Genomic DNA, 27,566 nt, shown 5'->3' on the forward strand with positions numbered 1-27,566 from the left:
TAAACAATGAGCAAAACATTAGAAAACTTATATCTTATATTTTGTGTGACATATGGATTTTCTCTTAGGATTATTATCTTCATCTTCTTTAAAAATGAACACTCAGGGAATTCCCTGGCGGTCTAGTGGTTAGGACTCCGTGCCGAGGGCCTGGGTTCAGTCTCTGGTCAGGGAACCAAGATCCCACAGGTTGCTCAGTGTGGCAAAAAAAAAAGAAAAAAGAAAACTCAAAATAGATGGAGTTGAAGGAGCTGAAATGAAAACTAGTAGTAACAGAAGCAACAGCTACTTGCGCTTCTCTAATGGCTGTGAACACAACGGCATTACCATTTCAGAATCACCACGATTGCTACTCAAAGGCTTTCTGAATTCAGGCAAGCATGTGTGTACAATTAAGGAAGGTTTCTATTAAAAAATGGCTTTAAAATGAACACAAAAATCCTAACCTAAAGAATAGGCAAGCACAATATTTGAAAAATATTTGAAAATTTTTCTTCTGTAGATGACTTTTTTTTTTTGCAAGTGTGTCTTATACATATGCTTTGATTAATTTAGGTGCATTGTTTAATTTATTCAAACATTAAGCTATTTTTCACGTATTATTCTAAGCAGTATAGATTCAGCTGTGAACAGAAGACACAAACACTTGACCTTAGTCAAGTGGAAGACAGAAAATAAAGAAGCAAAAAGATAAATAAATATATTACAGAACATATAAATTATTTTTATTTTTGACAGTACTTGTCAAAGTAGTTAATTATTCATTCATTGATAACTCTATTCCTGTTAGGATCAGTACTAGACTGAGACTTTCTGCTGGGTAAGGTATTTTCAGGTGTGCTGTTCATGCTATTCAGATTATGCTATTCTTGCCTGTTACCCTCATGTGTTGCATGCAATTTGGCTGGTTTTTTGTTTTCTTTTGTTTTGTTTTTTGTCATGGGAAGAAAAGGTTATGTTTATAAAAACCTGTCTCGTATAAGTTTAGATTCCAAATTGAGACCTAAACTATGAAATAAATAACCTCAGTTTGATCCTCTAGTGTACATTTTAGGGAAAAACATTTGTGAAGCTATTAACCAGATACTTGTGGAGTGATAAACAAGGAATTCTTTAGGTTAGGCTTTTTGTGTTCTTTGATTCTGCAGTCTCCTTTGAGTAGTCCCTTAAAAGCAGTTTTGTGAAACACTGGAATGTTATTTTGTGTAGCTGACAGATGAGGACATTATACTCAGAGACCTTCTTGGTATAGTCAGAAGGGGAGATGAGGCCCTCACGGATGACAGATACCACTTACTTGACTGAGTTGTGTTGTGTCTTGTTTAGTGGAGTTCGGGAAGATGGCATTGGTGTTTCCATGGTGTTGGTGACCACTGTTAGGAATGTGTGATTTTTTTTTTTTGAAATTGGAGAACCACAAAATAATCCTACCTACTAGTTTGTTTTTGGCTGGGCTGAGAGTAAGAAACATGAAATTGAATGCTTAATGTAAATGTATAGGATTATGTAAATTAGTTCCCCAACATCTCCTGATGCACCCTTTGTGGATTACTTCTCCCCATTAGCTCCACACCTAAGTTACTTGTTTTACCCCGCCCCTGTTATTGTCCTGTTATTTCAGGGTTATGTCTTTCTTATCTTTGCCCTTAAATTCCTGAGCCAATTGTATCCTTTCTCTTTCTTCCCTAAACAGTTTTGCTAGACGTATGAAATTGTAGGCTTATGATCTTTAAATGATTCTTCTTGGCTTCTCTCTCTTGTTCCAGGAATAACTGTATAAAATGCCCAATTTTTGCGAAAAGTGAATACCAGTTCTTCCCAGATTTATTTCTTATTGGAACAGAGTCAAAACCCAAAGGAAACTGTAGAGGAGAAAAAAATGAACCTCTTTTAGCTATTAAAATAATGACTAGGTTATGGGAATTTTATGTGAGGCTTGAAAAAATAAAAGCATTTGATTATTCTGTTTTTATGGCATCAAAATATGATGCACCAACAGAAATTATTAAATTTCTTACATTGCCATTTGAAAATTTTCAGGCTGCTACCCTTGTCCCGGGCCCAACATGAATCCTATTGCTCTTGGGAGCCGCTGGCTTGCTTATGCAGAAAACAAGGTAAGCGGGGCCTGTGTTGGAATATTTGTAGCGGAGCAAGTGTTTAAGAGTTTTCCAAAGGTAATTAACAGCCAATAATGAATGTTTAACTTACTAGTTTGTTTTCTCTGGTTTGGTTTTTGTTTTAATTGGGCACCCAGTTGTCTGATCTTATTGCTCAGGATCAACATTTGGATTCAGCCTTACTTTTCCAGGCTTAGTTTTATATAGAGAACTTTACTACATTAATTTTAAATCACAGCATTGATATCATCACAGGAGTTTCTGTGGAGCTAGAAATCAGGAGGCAGGAATGACTTCTGTCTTTAGTAGTAGGTTGGGAACCTGAGGCATAAAATAATTTAATGGACTTCAACTATATGTGTACATTTAAATCTAAACAAGTGTTCTGCCATTTGTTGTTATTTATCAATCTCACTTATCTCTTAAGGTCATCATAGTAAATGAAGATATTTATACATTGAAACTTTTTTTATGTCTAGTTCAAAGCAAAGGGCAAATCCCTTTTTATGCCATTTAGTGCCCTGCATATGAATATAGAACAAAATCTAAAAAAATATTACAGACTTCAAAGAAGATCATTTTTTGTTCCATTTTTGCTTGTTTGTATGGTTACTGTATATTGAGAATAATATGAAACAATATGTATTGAAGAGTTCTTGACACAAGTCTGGATATGGTAAGTACAACAATTATTTGGTGAAACCACAGTATATCTGTAGCCTCTGGAATTCACAAAATCAAGAAACTACTGGAGAAATTTATTTTTCTGGATGACTCCCTTGATGCTTTTTCCAAAATTCTGTCCGCTACATATAGGTATTTTGCATTTTAGTGAATGCTGTATTTATACTCTACCCTCTTCTTTCTCTTTATTATCCAGTATATCACTTTTCAAATTCATTCTTTTCAAATAAGACAAGAGGCATACAATTCAGTGTGCTTACATCATGGTATCTTCTAATGATTACGTCTGTAGGAAATTTCTTTGAGTGCCAGAGACATCCAAGACTTCCAAGAGGAAGATATATACATTGTCCCTTGGCTCTTGCAGATTTATTTTCATGTGTGGGAAACTACTCATTTAGAATTGTAGGTATTATGCAAATAGTTACGTATTATTTTCTTATGGAAAAAACTTCCTTCATAGATGCATAGCATCAAAGTGTGCCAGTTGTCTTGTCTTTGTCTTGCCTTGGCCTTTGTAGAGATACGTGTCAGTAATATCTAGTGTTATATATGGAGACCAGGACGTGTAGTGGCATTCACAAGGAGTTTACTAATCAGATGGTTGTACCATCCTTTGGAAGAAATATTTCCAGATAAATGTGTTTCCATGGTATTTACATAAGAGCTAGTGTTTATTAACAGTTTCTGATTGTAGTAGCATTTGGGCTGAGTGTGGAACTGCAGAAATTAAATTTTGGAGCAACAATTTCTTTCAGTGAAAATGCTCTTTGACTACAGATTTAACCAAGAGGCCATATTATCTTGATTGGGTTTGTTTTTCAGTGCCTATTTTTAAGTGTACTTTTAACTTGGAAGACTTGCAGAAAACCTGCAAGAATAAATAGAGTACAAATGTTATAAAGTACACCCATGTACTCTTTACTCAGGTTGACCTCTGAACAATCTCAGAGTAAGTTGCATATATCACATTACCCCAGAATACTTAAGTTATCAGCCAATTTAATTTTTTAAAAATTTATTTATTTTATTTTTGGCTGCGTTGGGTCTTCATTGCTGTGCGCGGGCTTTCTCTAGCTGTGAGCGGGGACTACTCTTCGTTGCGGTGCGTGGGCTTCTCACTGCAGTGGCTTCTCTTGTTGCAGAGCACAGGCTCTAGGCACGTGGACTTCAGTAGTTGTGGCATGTGGGCTCAGTAGTTATGGCTCGCGGGCTCTAAAGTGCAGGCTCAGTAGTTGTGGCGCGTAGGCTTAGTTGCTCCACGGCATGTGGGAATCTTCTTGGACCAGGGCTCGAACCTGTGTCCCCTGCGTTGGCAGGCGGATTCTTAACCACTGTGCCACCAGGGAAGTCTGCCAATTTAACATTGATAAGCTACTTTTATCTATTACAGCATCCACGTTCCAATTTTGTCAGTTAACCCTATCATATCATTTGTAGAAAATCTTGTCCTATAGTGCAGATCCAGTCTAGGATCAGGTATTATATCTTGTAGGAGTGTCCCTTTCTTTCTTTATCTTTTACAGGGCTGGTAATTTTGAAGACTACAGCCCCCTACATCTACCCCTTACTCTTTTTAATAGAATGCTTTTTATTTTCAGTGTTTTGATGTTTTCCCTTGATTATATTTGGGTTATGTATTTCTGTCTGGAATACTGTAGTACTGTATGAGTGCTTTTCTGGACTTCCCGCAGTGTCACATCTGGAGGCACATGGTATATGTCTGTCCTTTATTGGTGATGCTAATTTTGTCAAGGTCTTGTCCAGTTTCTGTACTGAATAAGCACTATTTTTTCCTCTTGTAACTAATAATTTGGAAAGAGCATGCTTATATCCTGCATTTTATCGAAATCTTAGCCTACCTAATTTTAGCATCCATTGATGATCCCTGCCTGAACCAGTCTTTACTATGAGGATTGCAAATTAATGGTTTTCCACTTCACACTACACATTTACCTGTAGGCATTTGGCTTTCTATCATAATCAAGAACTTTCCCTTCTTTTTAAATCTTCCTGTATCTATATTTTTGATAGGGGTTAACAATTCCTATTTTTTAAGTAGTTTTTAATTTTTTTTCTGTCTTTAATTATTTTGGTTTTCAAATTATGCCAGAGTTGACCGATGAGAGCCCCTCTGGTCTGCTTCTTGTGACATTGTGTTGTGCCATCAAAATTAAAAAAAAAATAATTTCCTTACTTGCTATCATAAGAATAAGTCCAGGTCCATCTTGTACTTGCCTTGTCTCAGCCCTGGAATCATCTTCTTCTGATTTTACTGTTTCTTTTTAATGGGCAATGGTATTAGATACTAACCTTTTGTCCAGTAGATGTGTTCATTGTTACTGGCGTATTTTTGCTTCTAGACTCTTTCAGTGGAGAAAGTTTAGAAATATGCATGTTATATATCCACACACACTTCTTATTATACACATAAAGAAGCAAATATACATATATGCATATTTGTGCACCCATGTATACCCATATACACATGCACATTTTGGAAATGAAGAGTTCACATTGGTATTTCCACAGGATTCTCTCTTTTTGTCCCACATTTCCTATTTGTATGTCCTTTGTTTTGGATAGGAGACCATGACATCAGCACGTTTTCTTCATTTCTTCAATCCTATAATGCCAAAAAGTAATTACAGAGTCGCTTGCTCATACCACTGCAAAAATCAAACCAACTACAAAGAGTTCAGGATTTTCTTGCAATTTTCTCTGCTTTCATTACTGCCTAAAACTGAAAGTATGCAATCAGATACTGTGTTCATAGGTTATTTTAGTTAGTCCTTTATCCCCCTTTTTCTGCCTTCCTTCATTGTTACAGTTTTCATTTGATACATAATTGTATACATTTGTCTTTATATTTATTTATATGCGTATATATTTTCTCATATGTTATATATATATATTTATATTTCCCTTTATTTCCCCAAAGATAACATTATATACATGGTCTTTTGTACGTCGCTTTTTTCACTTACCAATATTTCCTGGGATTTGGGCATGATAGATTTTTGCACTACGGAAATTTCTTGTTTATCTTTTATTTTGATGTACTGAGATGCCAATATAACTTTTGTAATGAGTCTAAGTTTTAAAGAAATTTCTGGCTTTGTTATGTTTATGTAGAAATGCTGACTCAGATTTAGATGAATTGAAAAGGTGATAGTATTGCTTGTTTTCCTTGATTATTTTAATTACCTGAAGCAGGGAAAAGATGGTAGTGTTTCTAAGATATGTCTTTCCTTGCACATGCTCCAGGAGGCAGCAGAAGGGATAATTTTCATAATTCTTCGAATGTGTATTTGTGAATGAATGAATGAATGGGTGAATAAGTGAGAGAGATTCTTTTCATTAGCTAAAATGATCACTTTTCAAGCTCCCTCTTTTCCCCTGTGTGAAACTACATTTGCCAATCACCTGCGATTTGGAAAATTCCACAGCAGTATTGTGTTAAGGGATTTTTTTTTTAAATACAAATCAGTGATGAAGAAAAGTTTGATTTTAAAATAAAAGAATAAAAGGTTCACATATTAATCTTTATCAAGTGACCTGGTTTTAAGTTATATAGAGCATTTTTTTGTTTGTTTTTATATTTTGGGAGAGGAAGATTTGTTCTGAATTCTGAAGGCTTTTAATAATTCATATCACAATGTGGAGCTGTTCTAATAGTCTACTATTGCCATTTTATTGAAAATTTTAAGTGTAAAAATCTGGCTAATGATTTTTATATTTCCCTTCCGTTCTTTCTCTTTCTTTCTTTTTCTTTCTATTTTTTCTTTAAACTAAATTTAGAAGTGTAGGAGCAGTGGAGAATTTAGTCTTGGTTAATTGCTCAGCACATGAGAGAATCATGCATGTCAAACTAGTGATTCACTTTGGAAATTGGCAGTTTGATTTGCTTATTTATGAATAAGGGCATGTCTTTTTCATTCTGATGTTAAAACTGGTGAGCCCTCTGAAGTGGACAGCTATTATGTGTCATAGTTGATTTATGCGTAATTTGTGCCACTTTCCCACAAACACAATTGAAAATGGAAATACGGCACATTCTTTTGTCTGTTTTTTAAAATTTCCCTTTACAATCTTTATGTAGGAATTAAGAGGACAAAACCTCCAATTTGTTAGCATGTTAAATATTTAATGTTAGGAAGTCATGGCTAAGTCCTTTGATTATGTTTCTAAAATTTATTTGTGGAAAGCCTGCCAGATCTCAAATCCTACCATTTCAGAGTTTATGAATTCTTAAAGACTATTCATCTTGTAATTAAAAATCGTATTTGAGCCTGAAACTGTTTGAGTGGCACCAGTAGATTATAAAAAGGGGTAAAAGTGTCTCAGCAGGGCTTTTAGCTGTTTGTCTGGAAAACACTCATGCAAACATTCCCACCCTCCACCATCATTCTGCATGGTAAATAAGCTCTATCTTAAGAGCCTGTAGAGTTAAACAGTTTAATAGAAATAACCTTCTGGTCATTCTCTCTCTTTCCAGTTGATTCGATGTCATCAGTCCCGTGGTGGAGCCTGTGGAGACAACATTCAGTCTTATACTGCCACAGTCATTAGTGCTGCTAAAGTGAGTATCCAGTAGTCTCTAGGAGGTACGATTTTGCAGAGTAATTATCACGTTCCCTTTTCATTTGCAAAGGTTGAACAAACTTAAGTAAGTCAGAATTATTTTGTCACTCAAGAGAACTGGTGACTAAATGATTAGGTATTTAATCTCTTAAGGTTCCTAAATCATACTTTATATTCTGTTGTAATGATTATAAGGTTTGTATTTGTCCAATTTAAAATATTTAAGTCTGTTAGCTAGGTCAAAGTCTGTAATCTAATTACTTTGGAAAGAAGCTTTACATGTTTTAAGTAGTAACTTCTGGATTTGTGTGTGTGTGTGTGTGTGTGTGTGTGATTTGCATCATTCTACCTATAATGAAATCCCTTTGCATTTTTGAACATTTATGAATCTTCTTGACATAAAAAAAAATATTATTCCTTAACAAAACTTGAGTGAAATCCCTGGCACATTCAAAGATTCTTTCATGTCACAGAGCTGCCCCCTGCATGTTTGTCAAGTGAGTTCTTTTTGTGTATGTGCGAGGGTTAATTATGATGATGTCTTGTAAACTTTATGCTGATTATAAGGTATCCTTATAATCACCATCCTTTTGAATTGTGAAGTATACAACAAAACAATTCTAATAATAGGGATGACATAGTGAATCTAAATGACAGCATGTAATAGAAAGCACAACTATTCAGAAAAGAACAACAGTTTAAAACAAACCACAGGGAGGGAATCAAAGGTCACACTGTTTTATGTAAAACAAATACAAAAATACTTCAAGACTGATCACAAATGCTTACATGATGTGGTTTGATGAGAGAAACATTACATATTTTTCACTCAAAGGGAATTATTGAATGGCTTTTTGCTTACAGTCCCATATATTTTAGATTTCAGAATCTTTATAAGAATGGCTTACTTTTCTCCTCTGTATGAAAAAATTACGGTTATTTCAGTGAAGAGAAATCTGAAGCAGAGTAATTAGGCAGCATCAGTGTTATTTAGCTAACTTATAATAGATCTACAAAATCTACCAATGAGGTCTAGTTCTCAAGTATTAGATTCCTTTCCAACTTGTCTGTGTCACACACTTTCGTCAGGGTAACTCATTGTATTGTCGTTCTGAATAATTTTCAGTTATGTGACAGAGAATAACTTTTCAGCTCTTCTTTGCTATAATTGTGTGTTTGTGTGCCTACATAAAAGGAAAGTGACCTGCATCATTCAGTAACTGTTTAGCTGTTTTAACTGTTAGATGAAAGTAGATTTGCTGGAATGAGGCTAGACTTAATATGCTTTCAAAAAAGCAAGTCCAGTTTTGCGGTACACGGGCCTCTCACTGTTGTGGCCTCTCCCGTTGCGGAGCACAGGCTCCGGACGCGCAGGCTCAGCGGCCATGGCTCACGGGCCCAGCCGCTCTGCGGCATGTGGGGTCTTCCGGACCGGGGCACGAACCCGTGTCCCCTGCCTCGGCAGGTGGACTCTCAACCACTGCGCCACCAGCGAAGCCCCTCTCCCCACCTTTCTGCACCACAATACTGTGAACTGTGAGGAACATACTCATGTCTTCCACATTTAAGCTCTAAGAAATTATGCTGATGACAACACCTTAATAGGCCATTGGTCACCAGTGGAATTGGTGTTGATTGCAATTCATTATTATCTCTGACAATAGATAAGATTCTGCCATTCACTCCTGAATAAAGTGATTAATATTTAATTTTTGTTTAACTACTTTAGCCTGATTTTAGTGCTTATTCATGTTCTTGCTTGTAAATTTATAAAATGAAGGAAAAATATAGCCATGAATGTGAAAGTCACCCGTTTCTTACTAGTCTTAACATGTCCAATCCTGTATTACACTCTGCTCTTTTAACTTATATTTAACTTAAATGTCACAAAATACTTTTGAAAACATTTTTATTATATTTATATAATCTTTTTCTGTGTACCTATGGATTCCTGAGTTAGAGAGCATGAATATTTTAAGATTGCTTTGAAAATGCTGTCAAATTGTTTTCCTAAAATCTTATCAGATCTAGAATAATCCTTCATTTCATATTCAAGGTGTGGCAGTTTTATATGGGAAAGATTGGAAAGTTGGCATGATTTCCCCCAAATATAATTTCTCCTAGTAAGTTATTTGACATTAGAAACTTCGTGGGTAAATTAACCTTCTGAGATATAAGTAGTTCCAGTTTTCCATGATAAGAACATAAAAATGACTTCCATAATTAAGTAGTGTAGTTATAAATATATTATTTTATAATTTTTACTGTTATATTATAGATTACACTCCTATTATATTAGTATGTTCACTTGTGAAAATCTATCATGGTGTACACTTATAATTCCTGTACTTTGTTGTCTAAGTGGATATAAAACTTTGCTAAGGAAAGAAAAATCTCACAAAGATACTGTCAGATCTAGATACCTTCTCCAGAGAATTCTATCTAATGTTTACAAATAAACAATAGCATAGATAAACAATAAGGATTTACTGTATAGCACAGGGAACTATATTCAATATCTTGTAATAACCTATAATGGAAAATAATCTGAAAAAAAATATGTAGCTGAATCACTTTGCTGTACACCTGAAACTAACACAATCTTGTAAATCAACTATAATTCAGTTAAAAAAATAAACAATGGCAATATTACGAAGGCTCTTCTATAGAATAAAAAGGTCAGGTTATGCCTCATCCTGTTTCATGATTTAAGATCACCTTGATATTGAAACTTAACAAGAGCATTATGAAAAAGGAAAGCTATAGTCCTGTCTTACTCATTAACATAGGTAGGAAAAATCCTAAACAAAAATACTAGCAGAAAAAAAAAATACACAGAGGAATAATGTGTCATAATCCATTTGGGATAATTCCACAATTAAGGCTGGTTTACTACTCAAAATCAGTGAATGTAATTTGCCACATTAGCAGAATAAAGGAGAAAATGATACAAATTATCTCAATATATGCACCAAAAGTGTTTGATAAAATCGAACATATATGCATTGATAAAACATTTTAGTAAATAGTGATAGTTTCTGGTTCTCTAGAATTCAGTTTTTCTCAAACTGCCAAACTATTTAAACATAGTAAACGTGGTCTGTTTCTGATCATTTCAATATCTGGCTCCCTTTTAGTTGTGTTTTTGTTGTTTACTGTTAGTTCTCATTTATGATGTCTTGACTCCTTGTTTGCTAGAATTTTTAAAAAAGATTTGTAGAAACAGATTTGAGTTTGAGATGATACCAGAGTTCTGTGACACTCTAGGCTTGGATCATCTTAATCCAATTTCACAGATTGAGATTACTTAAATTATTTAAATAAAGGTCACCTGAAATAGCTGTAAGATCCTGATTACTACAGGTTCACTCTTATTTCTATTGTATGTCCCTTTATGTTTCAACCCAAAGCATGCAGGGAAAGTAGACCCCCTTGAACATGACTACTTAGTTCCACAAGTCTATCAAAAGCACTACTCAGTCTCTTAGAAGCCCCCTCTAGAATCATCCAGTGCATTTAGGCCTAAATACCAGCTCACATGTCTGGATTTGCTTGTTCTCTTGGATTTTGACCTAGTAACTCATCACTATTTTGTTCAATATTCAGTAACTTCAAGCAGAATTAAAGAAAAATAAACTCCCCGGTTTTCCTACTTGTTTTCATTGGTACGATTGATCTGATTTACCTAGCCTGTCATTATTGAAAATAGAAAATAAAATTTCTTCTTCTTATTTCTTACCATTTTAATAATTTCTAGGTAATATATTACCATGAGATATATAACATGGAGAATATTTTAAAAACCATGTAGTATGTGCTTCTTAAGAGAATACTACACTTCCTTTGATGAGTAATCATTAATATTTTTCTCTCTCTGATGACTGCTTCTCATGTGGCTTCATATAGGTAAACCACTTTGTAATATAGAAGGATTAATTATTAAATTTTTAATTCTTTTTTATGTCTCACATTACAGTTGTAAGTATAAATTATATTAATTGTATATGTGCTTGGATCTCCTTCAAGGAAATAATCTTTTTTGCCCACCCCAGATTTTCAAATAGCACTTAAAATTCATCTTTCCAAATAATTTGGCTTTCCTTATAAAGAATATAATAATGAAAAATTCTCTGAGGTCATGCTGAAGGAAGAAGTTTAATATTGAAATTGTTCAAATTGGATTATTTTGAAACATTTATTAAAACAATCCCAAACTCATTCTACTAAGCCACCATCACCCTGATACCAAAACCAGAAAAAGATACTACAAAAAAAATTACAGACCAATATCACTGATGAATATAGATGCAAAAATCCTCAACAAAATACTAGCAAACAGAATCCAACAACACATTAAAAGGATCATACACCATGGTCAAGTGGGATTTATCCCAGGGATGCAAGGATTCTTCAATATATGCAAATCAATCAGTGTGATACACCATATTAACAAATTGAAGAATAAGAACCATATGATCATCTCAATAGATGCAGAAAAAGCTTTTGACAAAGTTCAACACCTATTTATGATAAAAACTCTCCAGAAAGTGGGCACAGAGGGAACCTACCTCAACATAATAAAGGCCATATATGACAAACCCACAGCAAACATCATTCTCAATGCTGAAAAACTGAAAGCATTTCCTCTAAGATCAGGAACAAGACAAAGATGTCCACTCTTGCCACTGTTATTCAACATAGTTTTGGAAGTCCTAGCCATGGCAATTAGAGAAGAAAAAGAAATAAAAGGACTACAAATTGGAAAAGAAGTAAAACTGTCACTGTTTGCAGATGACATGATACTATACATAGAGAATGCTAAAGATGCCACCAGAAAACTGCTAGAGCTAATCAATGAATTTGGTAAAGTTGCAGGATACAGAATTAATGCACAGAGATCTCTTGCATTCCTATACACTGACAATGAAAGATCAGAAAGAGAAATTAAGGAGACAATCCCATTCACCATTGCAACAAAAAGAATAAAATACCTAGGAATAAACCTACCTAAGGAGGTAAAAGACCTGTACTCAGAAAACTATAAGACACTGGTGAAAGAAATCAATGATGATACAAACAGATGGAGAGATATACCATGTTCTTGGATTGGAAGAATCAATATTGTGAAAATGACTGTTCTACCCCAAGCAATCTGCGGAGTCAGTGCAATCCCTATCAAATTACCAATGGCATTTTTTGCAGAACTAGAACAAAAAATCTTAAAAATTTGTATGGAGACACAAAAGACCCCGAATAGCCAAAGCAATTTTGAGGGGAAAAAATGGAGCTGGAGGAATCAGACTCCCTGACTTCAGACTATACTACAAAGCCACAGTAAGCAAGACAATATGGTACTGGCATAAAAACATAAATACAGATCTATGGAATAGGATAGAAAGCCCAGAGATAAACCCACGCACGTATGGTCACCTTATCTTCAGTAAAGGAGGCAAGGATATACAATAGAGAAAAGACAGCCTCTTCAATAAGTGGTGCTGGGAAATCTGGACAGCTACATGTAAAAGAATGAAATTAGAACACTTCCTAACACCATACACAAAAATAAACTCCAAATGGATTAAAGACCTAAATGTAAGACCGGACACTGTAAAACTCTTAGAGGAAAACATAGGAAGAACACTCTTTGACATAAATCACAGCAAGATCCTTTTTGACCCACCTCCTAGAGTAATGGAAATAAAAACAAAAATAAACAATGGAAATGGACAAACGGACCTGATGAAACTTAAAAGTTTTTGCACAGCAAAGGAAACTATAAACAATATGAAAAAACAACCTTCAGAATGTGAGAAAATATTTGCAAATGAATCAGTGGACAAAGGATTAATCTCTAAAATATGTAAACAGCTCATGCAGCTCAATATTAAAAAAAAAACAACCCAAACCAAGAATGGGCAGAAGACTTAAATAGACATTTCTCCAAAGAAGACATACAGATGGCCAAGAAGCACATGAAAAGCTGCTCAACATCACTAATTATTAGAGAAATGCAAATCAAAACTACAATGAGGTATCACCTCACACCCGTTAGAATGGGCATCATCAGAAAATCTACAAACAACAAATGCTGCAGAGGGTGTGGAGAAGAGGGAACCCTCTTGCACTGTTGGTGGGAATGTAAATTGATACAGCCACTATGGAGAACAGTATGGAGGTTCCTTAAAAAACTAAAAATAGAACTACCATATGACCCAGCAAATCCCACTACTGGGCATATACCCAGAGAAAACCATAATTCAAAAAGACACATGCACCCAATGTACATTGCAGCACTATTTACAATAGCCAGGTCATGGAAGCAACCTAAGTGTCCATCGACAGATGAATAGATAAAGAAGATGTGGTACATAGATACAATGGAATATTACTCAGCCATAAAAAGAAACGAAATTGGGTCATTTGTAGAGACGTGGATGGATCTAGAGACTGTCATACAGAGTGAAGTAAGTCAGAAAGAGAAAAACAAATATCATATATTAATGCATATATGTGGAATCTAGAAAAATGGTACAGATGAACTGGTTTGCAAGGCAGAAATAGAGACACAGATGTAGAGAAAAAACGGATGGACACCAAGCGGGGATACTGGGGTGGGGAGGTGGTGGTGTGCATTGGGAGATTGGGATTGACATGTATACACTAATATGTATAAAATAGATAACTAATAAGAACCAGCTGTATAAAAAAAATGAAGTTAAAAAATAATGAAAGAAACACTTTTATTGAAACAGAAAAAAAGACTGGATGGGGCCACCTACCCTTCACCTGGGCCTGTGCATGGGTCTGCTCCATGACCTTTTGAATGTGCAGAGACCTGTAGCTTCGTTATGCCTGTACATTTTTTCCCAATCATTTTTCCCCACGCTTCCCACACTCCCCACACCTCAGACTGCCCTGCTTCTTTATTCTATATCACGTAAATACCCTGAGCCCCTTGCCTTCAGGGAGGTGCATTTGAGATTTGTTCTCCTGTCTTCTTGCTTGGCTATATTGTGAAGAAAACTTCTCTTTGCTACAAACCTCGCTGTCTCAGCTTTTTGGCTTGCTGTGTGTTGGGCAAGGTGAACCTGGTTTGGTAACATATGTGTGTGTGTATAATTGTTTATGATTGTCAGTTTATTAGTCTCTCCCACTAGATGGTGAATTCCTTGAGATCGGGGACTATATTTTGTTCATTTCTGTAAACCCAATATGTAACAGTCAGTAAATGAATTCAATAATGGAATAAATGAAATAATGAATTTGGAAGAAAAAAGAATGCTACACTTCCTTTGACAGAGTAATCATTAATATTGCTCTCTCTCTGATGACAGCTTCTCATGTGGCTTCTTATTGGTTAACCACTTTGTTATATAGAAGGATTAATTATTAACATTTTAATTATCTTTTATGTCTTACATTACAATTGTAAGTATAAATTATATTAATTGTATATGTGTTTGGATCTCCTTAGAGGAAATAACCTTTTTTTTTCCTGGATTTTCAAATAGCACTTAAAATTCATCTTTCCAAATAATTTGGCTTTCCTTATAAAGAATATAACAGTGAAAAATTCTCTGAGGTCATGTTGAAGGAAGAAGTTTAATACAGAAAATTTTCAAATTGGATTATTTTGAAATATTTATTAAATCTTGGTCCATATATTCTAGTTACCTTATAACTGTTCTATTTGATTTTTCCTTTTAATGTGTTTTAACCCCAGCATTGTAAATTGATTTAATAAAAATGCCTCTGTTTTCTCCTGTTATCTGATAACTTCTTAATGACAACTAACAGCTTTTGTGAAAGCAGCACCATTAGTCCTAATGGATAGGGAGGGCAACTGATATGGCCTGAGAAAGGTTAAAGATGACTAGAGACCCTTTGGCAAATCTCTCTGCAACAGAACAGAATAAGAACCATGCTCATTTGAATTTTTGGTCACAGTAGATTATCTGACACATTCGTTATAGTCTTATGTTCAGCACTTTACAGTACAGATTAGTTATGTGAATATTCTTGTCATATTCTTCAGATTGTGAGGACACTAGCGCTCGCTGATATGACTAACAAGGAAACAAATTTCTCCTAGAGGCAAAGGTCTTTACTAATGTAGAAAGCTTCCAGCACCCCTCTCTCACACCCTGCATTAGACCTTATTTTGAAAGTTAATGAGCTATGATAGATAGTACTGTCATGTTACTTACTATACAAAGTAAAGATTTGATGACTGTTAAATTTTGGGTTTAATTTTTTGTCCACTGATAAGAAGACCCAACCAATAGTCCTAAGGTTTTTTTTTTTTTTTTTTTTTTTTTTGGTGAGAAGCATCATTAACTCTTTCTGTAATATTAGCCTTTAACTCTGAAATATACTACTCTTTTTCCCCTCTTTCTGGAGTTTTTTTTCCTAGTTCTCTTCTATTAACTTTTCCCTTTATCTTGGGTTTGCTATGGTACATTACTTCCACTTTCTGTGTGCTCCAGTTATTTTAGTTTTATTCCTTTTCATTGGTATAAGAGCATGAAATAATAAGCTCAAGGGCAAATGGGGAGGATAAACAATTAAAGACTTTAAACCTGAAAGGCATTCCTTTGATAAAGGGATAGCTCCGTTTAAGTGGGAGCATCTCCATTAGCATTAATGGAGTAAGTACATCAGCTGAAGCATCTCAGAGGTTAATCAGGCTTCCTGGCCCGCTTTTGACATCAATATACTGTGGCGCCTGGTTTTGTTGGTCCTTCAGAGGCTTTCTTGACAACACTCTAACAGACTTTGTGTAAGTCATTTCTTGTGAATTATTGAAACAAATGTTTGGCTGCTAATTGAGGAGCCCTAATGTGTTTTATAATCACTGCAGTTTGAGTTTTTAGCACTAAACAAAACAGTTACAATTGATTTGTGGCTTTTTCTTGGTTTCAGTCAGCTGTAAGTTATATCATTTTGCTTGAATTCAGCAAATGGCTTTGCTGGTTATTTTATTTAAGTATTTATTAGGATACACTATTACGGTTTTCATTTCTCCTTCCCAGTATGCATTTGTGTTCTGAATTCATGAAGTGTGTGAGATCACAGGTAGTAACAGGAATAGATTACAAGGCAATACTGGATAGTGGTTTGGAGATAGTCCTAGTTTTGAGTTCTGGCTTTGTCGTTGGCTGGCTGTTTGAGCTGCCATTTTCTTTAACTTCTGTAGCCTCAGTTTTCTCTTCTTTAAAGAGTAGAGGTGGGCTTCCCTGGTGGCGCAGTGGTTGAGAGTCCGCCTGCCGATGTAGGGGACATGGGTTCATGCCCCGGTCCGGGAAGATCCCACATGCCACGGAGCGGCTGGGCCCGTGCGCCATGGCCGCAGAGTCTGCGCGTCCAGAGCCTGTGCTCCGCAACGGGAGAGGCCACGACAGTGAGAGGCCCGCGTACCGCAAAAAAAAATAAAAATAAAAATAAAGAGTAGAGGTGTCTGAGGAGATCTATCCAGATCATTTTTGTTAAAGAACCTTAACCATTTCTGAGTTCATAATCAAGTTTCCATGGAACATAGCTACAGTAAAATAATACATATATTATGTATGTTTCCTTTTTTTTAGTTCCATCTGGTTGTTGTTTAAATTACATTTACGCCTTTATAAACAACCTTTTTTGCCTAGCATTTATAAATTAATATTTGAAATGCTGTATATATAATATACATTTTAAAATTTAACTATAGCATATGCCAGAATATAGGTCCATAATTATTTTAAAAAGAGCAAGTCATGGTATTGAAGATTAATTTGAAGTATTTTAATAAAAACTTTTCCTCACAGTATGAGGATATGTGTCTATTGTATCATACATAATTTCTGATATGTCCATGTAATCTAGACAACTTATTTTGGCTCTAATGATTAGATATGTTAATGTGTTTATGAATCACATAATTTTCTCTTTGTTTTCACTTTCTTCCCTTTCAGACAAAAAGAAAAAACCCCGTTACTTAACGTGATTGTTTGTTAATGGTTATGAGAATAATCAGATGAGATTCACATAAAAGAAAACATGCATATGAGTTAGTTTCATCTCTTTGTTTTCAACGAAATGGAACTAAAATGTAATTCTGAAATGTCTTAAGTTGTCTTTAACTGAAATAATATATTAGGAGCATTACATTTAATTGTTTTCTGTTAGCAGAGAGAAAAGAACCTTCTTGGTTAATTTTATATGATGTTTCATTCATCTAGTAAAAGTATCTTAGATGGAGACTGTATTTTCTACATGCCAAATCTTGATGTACAATATTATATAACATCATATTATAGATTTAATTTGGAATCAAAGTTGTTTTCACATATGAATTCTACCAGTATCTCAGTCTTTTTCCTGCTAAAAAGTTGACTCAATATTAGATTTATACTGTTTAAAAAATAGAACATCACATAGTTGCTACTTCTTAATATTTCACATATTTTAAGTTATGCGCATTGAAGAGAGGGGAAAATAAATATTGTTAATAAATGTATAATTGTATCCTCATGTGAAACAAACTCTTTAATTATTTACCTATAGCTTTATTCTCACCATGCTGGCTTTGGGGAATCTACTGATACCATTCACTCAATCTAATAACAATTTTCTAACTAAAATTTAAGATCTTATAAAAATCAGACTGAATTTTTGTGACAGTGCACTGCTACATATAAGCTTGTTAGAGAATAAATAATTTAATGTGAATTAACAAAACATGTATTACTACTTAGAATCCAAATACTGATGTGATGTCATACATTTTACCTTTCATTGTATAGACATTGAAAACTGGCCTGACAATGGTTGGGAAGGTGGTGACTCAGCTGACAGGCACGCTGCCTTCAGGTGTGACAGAAGATGATGTTGCCATCCATAGTAATTCAAGGCGGAGTCCTCTGGTCCCAGGCATCATCACAGTAATCGACACTGAGACAGTTGGAGAGGGCCAGGTAAGAACATGTGATGCATGTGATGTTCATTTTGTGCAGAGGATGGAGTGACTGATAATATCATTTGGGATCAAGATCATACAAAATGTATTTGGAGATGTGTTAATTTGGAATTGTAGAAAATTAAGGTTATCTCAGGTTAGAATTTTGTTTTTTTCAAAAAATGATGAGTAATTATTGTACAACACAGGGAATATAGCCAGTATTTTATGAAAACTATAAATGGTGTAGACCCTTTTAAAAAATGATGAGTAACATGTTAAAACCTATTATTTCAGACATTGTTAATGTATCAAACCTGAAGGTAAAATTGAGGTTCTATAGAATTCTCTTGCTATCTCTCATCAGGACATTTGTTCCATAAATAAATAATTATGTATCTCTTTTATACTGTTTAGTACTGTTTCTTTTTTTTAATGACACTTGTTATAACTTCGACTAATTATGACTAATTATGATGGTAATAAATGACAATATTAATAAATTTTATTACAGATTTTATTACAGATACTTCCTTATAAATATGAAAAAATACAAAAAATCTCAAAGAGTATATTAGAATATATAAATGGTAATAACTTATTATAAGATCTTATATCTTCCGCCTATGTTCAGAAACATTTAGGAGTAATTATAAACATGGAGAAATATGTTATGCTTATGTAAGTCTTGCTAGAGAGAAACCAGTTGGGTTTTGTTCTTCTCCCTCATACATTCATAGACAGTATTTTCTTTTAAATCATAGTCATGAATTTTAAAATACATTTCTGAAAGGAAGGTAATTTTCATGGTTTGTGATCCTTGCTATAAATGCACAATGTAAACCTGATTTTACTAGACTGAGATAGAAGTAGAGCAAGATTTGGAAATAGAAAGTATTTTAATTTTATAGAGAATTTATATTTAATTCCATTTTCAGGGCATAATTATGTGAGCCATTAAAATATTAACCCTAAATATTGCATGTTCTTTGGAGAAAATCTGCTTCCAGTATATGTGGCTCTACATCTTGATGAAAGATTACATTTGGCTGGTACTCGTATACTAATTCCTATAGTAAGATCAAGTGGCATTTCAAAAAAATATGGACTGTGCTGCAATTAAAACACCCAAAAAATATTTGAATTTCTGGGTTATTGAATCTGGCTATTACACTTTATTTAAAATCTGAATAATATAGTTCTCTGCCTTTCCCATCTTAACTTTGTGGTTAGTCAGATACGTTACAGACTTGTATTCCTGTTTAAAACTCGTTTTAATGAAGTGCTAGCAAACGTTTCAGTTGACTGTAATGACTTTTTTTTTAAAGTTGTGTTAATTAGCTCAAGTTGATAGACACATACAGATGTTCTCTTTTTAAATTGGAATTAAATATATAAATCCTTAGTGTTTTATGAGTGTTAAAGTAAAAAATATTTTCTTTTGTCCTTCGATTCTTAATTAATTCACCTCCAAGGCCACCCACATTTACTAAGTAGTAACAACCCTCCTCAACACTGTCTAGTTTGGTGAGTGGATTTAAATCTGTTAAGCATCTAGCATTTGTTGACAGACTGATTTGTGGTAATTTAAAAGTTGAAAATGTTATCTCTTATTATTTTTGATGAAATAGAGCTATAACTCATTAATTTATGTAATGAGTAAAAAGAAAATTTTAATTTATACGAAAAGCATAGCATTAGGTCTTGTGTTTTCACATGTGGTTTCTTTGGGGTTTTTTTTCCCCTAGTTCTTTGTTAACTTTTTATAACTTTAAATTGGAATTCTCACATTTGGAATATGGAAGTGAACAGTAGATTGTACAAAAGTTCATTTTTCTGTGATAAGTTCATTGTTAACCCTGGAAACAAGTAAAGTTGTTCATTAGGAAATAAGAATCATAGAAATGTTAACTTTTAAAAGTTAAAAAAGTGAAAGTGTTGCTCAACCTGAAAAGTTTTATCTTTTCTATTATTTGTTGGGAGCATAATCTCTTTTCATTCCTACTTATAACATATTCTGCAATTTTGATTGATTTAAAAATTCTATTAAAAGACAGGAAATAAATAATAAGTTACTATGTGCATTTTTAAGGAATTATAATTTTTTTTAAGCAATAAGATTTCCTCAATATAATACTGTCTTCTTTTCTTTTATTAATGTGAATCTGTTTTTTGTCAGGAAGACATTTTTGTCTCTGATAAATAGTTCAGTTGAAGTACAAAGCTGTTTTTAGGTTATGCTGGATTGTATTAGAAAGACTGCAGTGGTTAATGTCACGGATTTATCACTTTTATCCCTTTCCCACTGATGTTTGACCTTAGCTGTAGTGTTTCTTCTTGTCCCTATACATATCAGGAACTAAAGCTGACATTATGTGCACTTTTGCTGTTTAAAGCCATTGAGCCTTTAATAAAGATATTTTCATGTTTACAGGGATAGTGTATAAAATTTGATTCACCATCTTTCTGATGCTGAATTGATTAGTTTGATTTGATGGTGACAGGATCACCGTATGGTACCTGCATTAAAGGGGAATGTATTTGCTTGACTTTGTCCATTTTTGTCTGTGTTACTTTCATGTTTTATTTAAAAGCATTTCATGGCTAGGATAAGTTAAGCGGTATAATTTGCCTTTATAAATTTATATAATTTCAGTTAACAAGGTGGCAAAGTCTCTAATCAAAGAAAAACACTCCAGAATGATAACATAAACTAGAGTTATTTCTTGCCCTGAGTGCAAATACAAGTGTTATTCATAGTAATTTGATGGTTCCTGTGGTGTTTGTCTATCTTTTTGTTCATATGATAAAGCCTTATCCACCTTGTATCCACCTTGCTTTGCTTTGTTTTAATAAACTCAAGTTGTTGATACATATACTTGGGGGTTTAGCCTGTTTAGTTAAGTAGTGAGTAAAAATTAAGTGTCTCAGGACAACTGTATTGGGATATCGCTGTTATTGATTTGATATTGATATTTTAGGCAAGATGATGATGCAGTGGAGAGAATCTGTACAAAAGTATCTGGTGGTTATATTTGTGAACTTCATAAAGGGAAGATTCAAAGAATCCTATATAGTGGCATGAGGTTTTGGTATTCACCAAGATTAATGAGCCTTTTTGCTGGATGGCTTCTGTATTAGTACCATCAAGTAGAGTACTCAATGCTAATTGTATTGGAAAGAGAGGTGTAGGGTTATAATATATGAAAAGAAAGGGCATCATAAGATTGAGTTAAAATAGAAAAGTGGACAAAGGACAAAATATTTCAGTGAAAAAATAAAATACTTACAAATGGTGTAAAATCTTTAGACTTGACTTGTTATAAGAGAAAGACAAAACTACCGTAAGATACCACTTGTCACCTATCAGCATGAAAGAAATCAAAAAGCTTGCAGTATACTCTACATTTTTTTAATACTCTTTTAAAAGAATATATTTATTTATTATTTACTTGGCTTGCCTGGCATGCGGGATCTTTTTAGTTGTGGCATTGAAGGATCTTTTTAATTGTGGCATGTGGGATCTTTTATTAGTTGCGGCATGCGGGATCTTGTTTTAGTTGTGACACACGGGATCTTTAGTTGCGGCATGTGGGATCTAGTTCCCTGACCAGGGATCAAACTCAGGCCCCCTGCATTGGGAGCGTGGAGTCTTAGCCACTGGACCCCCGGGGAAGTCCCTGCTCTACATTTTTAACTTTTAATTTTGAAATAATTGTAGACTCACAGTAAGTTGCAGATAGTTTCCCCAAACTGTGACATCTTATATAACTGTCGTGAAATATCAAAACCAGGATATTGACAATGGCGCTTTACTGTTAACTAGGCTACAGACCATATTCAGCTCTCACCATTTGTTTTATTTGCATTCATTTGTGTGCGTATCCAGAATATTGAAAGAACTCCTATAACTGGATAATAAAAAGATAAATAGCCTTATTTTAAAATGAACAAAGGATTTGAATAGCCATCTTTCCAAATATGATATGCCAGTGGCCAGTAAGCAGAAATGAGAGCTCTGGTACACTGCTGGTGGGAACGTAAAATTGTACAGCTGCTTTGGAAAAGAGTTACCATTTGACTCAGCAATTTGTCTCTGAAGAGATTTGCTCTTAGGAGATATATAACCAAAAGAAATGAAAATATATTTTCATGTAAAAACTTGTACATGAATGTTCGTAGCAGCATTATTTGTAATAGCCAAAAAATAGGAGGAGCCCAAATGTACATCAACTGACTGATGGATGGTTAAATAAAATGTGGTATATACATACAGTGTAATATTATTTAGCAATAAGAAGAAGTGAAGTAGTGATTCATGCTACAAAATGAATGAACCTTGAAAATCTTATGCTTAGTGGAAGAAGCCAGTCGCAAAAGAACACATATTGTATGAATCTATATATATGAAATGTCCAGAATAGGGAAATCTACATAGAGAGGAAATAGATTGGTTGCCTAGGGCTTGGAGTTTGGAGGGAATCAGGTGGGGAGTGACTGTTAATGGTTATGAAGTTTCTTTTGGGTGATGAAAGTGTTCTAAATTTGATTGTCATAATGGTTGCACAGCTCTGTGTATATACCATATTTCCTAAAGCAATCTATCAGTTATTTAGCAGACTTGGTTTAACACACTTTCCTGGAGACTGCTCCTATAAGCTTCTTGTCTTTTTCTTGTTTTTCTTACCTAACATTTTTGAAAGTCAAATGGAAGAATGGAAAAGAGAGATGAGAGAAATAATTTATAACCCATGTTTCCCCCCACTTGTGGTAAAATATATATAACATAAAATTTGCCATTCAGACATTTTTAAGTTTACAATTCAGTGATATTAAGTACATTCACAATGTTGTACAACCATTGCCATTATCCATGTCCAGAACTTTTCATCATCTGTACCCATTAAACAGTAACTCCCCATCCCCCTGTTCTCACACTCCCTGTTGACCACCATTCTAATTTCTGTCTCCAATAGATTGCCCTTCATTAAAAAGACATACAATACAAACTGTTGAAAAGGATGTGGAGAGATGAAACCTTATACTCTACTGGTGGACATATGAAAGTATCTATACTTTGGAAAACAGTTTTTCCTATTTCTTAAAAAGTTCAGTATATATTTACCATATGACTGAGCAAATCCACTTCTAGGTATCTCCCCAAGAGAAATAAAAACATGTTTCACAAAAAAGATGTGTGTGCAGATATTCATAACAGCGTTATGCATAATAGCAATCAATTGGAAATAATCCAAATTACCAAGAATTGTTTGGTGAACCCACATGTTGTGGTCCCTCCATACAGTGGAATACACGTAAACAATACAAAGAAATGAATGATACCTGAAATAATATGGTTGAACAAAAAAATTATATATTTAGAAAGAAATGGAAGATAAATTGCATGATTCTATTTGAAATATTTTGAAAAATTTTAGAAAAGGCAAATGAGATGAAATATACACTAGGGATTGTCTGGGACTTGTGGTTGGTGTTCTAAAGTCATCATGAAGAAATTTTGGGGGTGTTGGAAGTATTCTAAATCTAGAATGTGGTAATGGTTATACAACTGTATAAATTTACTAAGCATTATCCACTTATATGGGGTGATTTGTATGTATGAATTTGTGGTAATTGGGGAATGACTCCCAGCTATGATGAATTGAAGAGATAAGCAAATCTTTTCCCTAGAAAATAAGTACATTACTGGACAGAATTGTCATACTGAGTGAAGTAAGTCAGAGAAGGAGAAACATCGTATTATATAGCTTATATGTGGAAGCTAAAAAAAAATGATACAGATGAACTTATTTACAAAACAGACACAGACTTGCAGACTTAGAGAACGAACTTATGGTGACCTTATGGTTACCACGGGGGAAGTGTTGGGGGGAGGGATAGTTAGGGAGTTTGGGATTGACCTGTACACACTGCTATATTTAATATGGATAACCAACAAGGACCTACTGTATAGCACAGGAAGCTCTGTTTAATATTATGTAACAACCTAAATGGGAGAAGAATTTGAAAAAGAATAGATACATGTATATGTATAACTGAATCACTTTGCTGTACACCTGAAACTAATACAACATTGTTAATCTGCTATATCCAATAGAAAATAAAAAGTAAAAAAAAAACCAAAAGAGTCTCAGAGACCTTTGGGGCAACATTAAACATATCAACATGTATGTAATTGGAAGATTGTTTTAGGGAATAATGATGTTTCTCAGTTGATAATTCCCATGATAATAATAGCACAAAGGAATGGGGAGGAAATGGAGCTATATTGGAGCAAGGAGCTATAATTTATTGCAATTAAGTGTGGAATTAACGTGTAATCTTGTTGTCTATACAGCACCTTATAGCCTGTACAGTAACCACTTAAGAAATTAATTCAAGATAATATCTTGATATTAATTCAAGAAGATAAAAATAGTAAACATTAAAAATAATTGTTTAACACAAAGGAAGAGGATCAGAGCAACAACCAACACCTGAGACATAAAAATAAATGGAAAATGGCAGACCTAAATCCAATTATGTGTGTAATTATATTAACTATAAATGGACTCAAGTTAAAAGACAGTGATTGTCAGACCAGAATCACTTTAGATTCAAAGACATAATTGTTTCAAGTAAAAGGATGGAAGAAATGTACCATGCAAACAATAACCATAATAGAATTGGAATGGCTATATTAATATCCGATAAAAGACTTTAAGTCAAGAAATATTGCCAGAGGAAAAGAGGGACGTTTCATAATGATAAGAGGGTCAATGTGATAGGTAGGTAAGACAATTAATAATGTGTAAACACCTAACAAAATAGTGCAGCAAGCATTAAACAGAATCTGACAGATTGAAAGAAGAAATTCTAGCTAACATTTACAGTTTGAGATTTAAATACTGTGCTTTCAATAATTGATGGAAAAACTATACAGAAAATTTTTAAAGATTTAGAAGACTTGATTAAGACTGTCAACCAACATGACCTAAATCTTCCCCCAAAACCTACAAAAGTAAGATTGTTTTCAAGAACATCTGGAACATTTTCCAAGATAGATCATATGATTGGCCATAAAACAAATCTAAAGAATGGAAATCAATAATAGAATGAAATTATGAAATGAAGGAGTCTCCAGGAAATTAGAAAATATTTTGAATGCAATGAACATAGAAATAGAACATATCAGAAATTATAATTGCAGCTATATTATTGAATAATGGGAAAATTACAGCTTTAAATGGTTATAGTAGAAAAGAAAAGTGGTCCTAAATTAACAATCTTAGCTCTCCATTAAGAGATTTCAAAAACAGCAAATTATAACCAAAGCAAGACAAATGAAGTAAATAATAGAAATATGACCAGGAGTCAACAAAATAACAAAACAGTGAAATGATGGGGAAAATCCAAAACTGGTTCTTTGAAAAGATTAACAAAGTTGATAAATCTGATGATATAGCAAATGCGATTGTTTTCTTAATTTACTTTTTAATTTGGTCTTTGTTAGTGTATAGAAACGAAACTGATTGTGAGTGTTAATTTTATATCTTGCAACTGTTGAATTTTGTGTGTGTGTGTGTGTGTGTGTGTAATCTGTAAAATCTATTACAGAGGTAATTTTCTTTCTTTTACGATTTGTATGCCTTGTATTTATTTTCTTTTTCTTCCCCCCCCCCCCTTTTGGTCTGGTTGCTATGGCTAGACCTTATAGTACTATGTTGAATAGTAGTACTGAGAGTTGGCATCCTTGCCTTTTTACTGATCCTAGAGGAAAAGTTTTCAGTCTTGCCCATTGTGTGTAATACTAGCTTTGGACTCTGCATATGTAACTTTTATTGTATTGAGGTAGTTTCCATGTATTCCTAGTTTGTTGAGTGTTTTTATCATGAAAGTGGTTGAATTTTGTCAAATTCTTTTTCTGCATTGATTGAGATCAATCAATCATCTTTTGTTCTTCAGTTTGTTAATGTGGTATATTATATTAATTGATTTTTGTATGTTGAACCATCCTTATGTTCCAAGTATAAGTCTCACTTTTCTTGGTGTATTATCCTTTTAATGTGTTGAATTTGGTTTGATCCTGTTTTCTTTTAAATTTTTGCATCATTATTCATCAGGGATATTGATTCGTAGTTTTCTTTTTGTCTTTCTCTTGTTTTGGTCTCAGGACAGTGAGGGCCTCATAGATATATCTTAGAATCCTTTTTATTTCTGTGACATCAGTTTTAATGGCTCTTGTTTCATTTCTATTTTTATTTTTATTTTTTTTGAATTTTTGAATTTTATTTATTTTTTTATACAGCAGGTTCTTATTAGTTATCCATTATATATATATTAGTGTATATATGTCAATCCCAATCGCCCAATTCATCTCACACACACGCACACACCCCCGCCACTTTCCCCCCTTGGTGTCCATACGTTCTCTACGTCTGTGTCTGTATTTCTGCCCTGCAAACCAGTTCATCTGTACCATTTTTCTAGGTTCCACATATATGCATTAATATATGATATTTGTTTTTCTCTTTCTGACTTACTTCACTCTGTATGACAGTCTCTAGATCCATCCACATCTCTACAAATGACCCAATTTCGTTCCTTTTTATGGCTGAGTAATATTCCATTGTATATATGTACCACATCTTCTTTATCCATTTGTCTGTTGATGGGCATTTAGGTTGCTTCCATGACCTGGCTATTATAAATAATGCTGCAGTGAACATTAGGGTGAATGTGTCTTTTTTTTTTTTTTTTTTTTTTTTTGCAGTACACGGGCCTCTCACTGTTGTGGCCTCTCCCGTTGTGGAGCACAGGCTCTGGACACGCAGGCTCAGTGGCCATGGCTCACGGGCCTAGCCACTCCGCGGCACGTGGGATCTTCCCGGACCGGGGCACGAACCCGTGTCCCCTGCATCGGCAGGCAGACTCTCAACCACTGCGCCACCAAGGAAGCCCTCTCATGTGTCTTTTTGAATTATGGTTTTCTCTGGGTATGTGCCCAGTAGTGGGATTGCTGGGTCATATGGTAATTCTATTTTTAGTTTTTTAAGGAACCTCCATACTGTTCTCCATAGCTGTATCAATTTACATTCCCACCAACAGTGCAAGAGAGTTCCCTTTTCTCCACACCCTCTCCGGCATTTATTGCTTGTAGATTTTTTGATCATGGCCATTCTGAAAGGGAGGGGATGGAAAAAGGTATTCCATGCAAATGGAAATCAAAAGAAAGCTGGAGTAGC

The 27,566-nt window shown here is 34.2% G+C and overlaps 1 protein-coding gene across 2 annotated transcripts in view; it reads left to right on the forward strand.

The window, feature by feature from the left end:
- BCAS3 (BCAS3 microtubule associated cell migration factor) overlaps positions 1–27,566 on the forward strand; it is a gene marked incomplete at its 3' end in the record, with an annotated part of 574,649 nt that overhangs the window by 144,015 nt on the left and 403,068 nt on the right. For both annotated transcript variants that reach the window (XM_079725284.1, XM_079725285.1), the window contains 3 exons: positions 2,041–2,117; positions 7,303–7,386; positions 18,170–18,340. In XM_079725284.1, coding sequence (XP_079581410.1) covers positions 2,041–2,117; positions 7,303–7,386; positions 18,170–18,340 — 332 coding nt within the window. The remainder of the gene's footprint in view (positions 1–2,040; positions 2,118–7,302; positions 7,387–18,169; positions 18,341–27,566) is intronic.

This window comes from Hyperoodon ampullatus, assembly GCF_949752795.1.
Source record: "Hyperoodon ampullatus genome assembly, chromosome: 19".
In the NCBI taxonomy this organism is placed as follows: Eukaryota; Metazoa; Chordata; class Mammalia; order Artiodactyla; family Ziphiidae; genus Hyperoodon; species Hyperoodon ampullatus.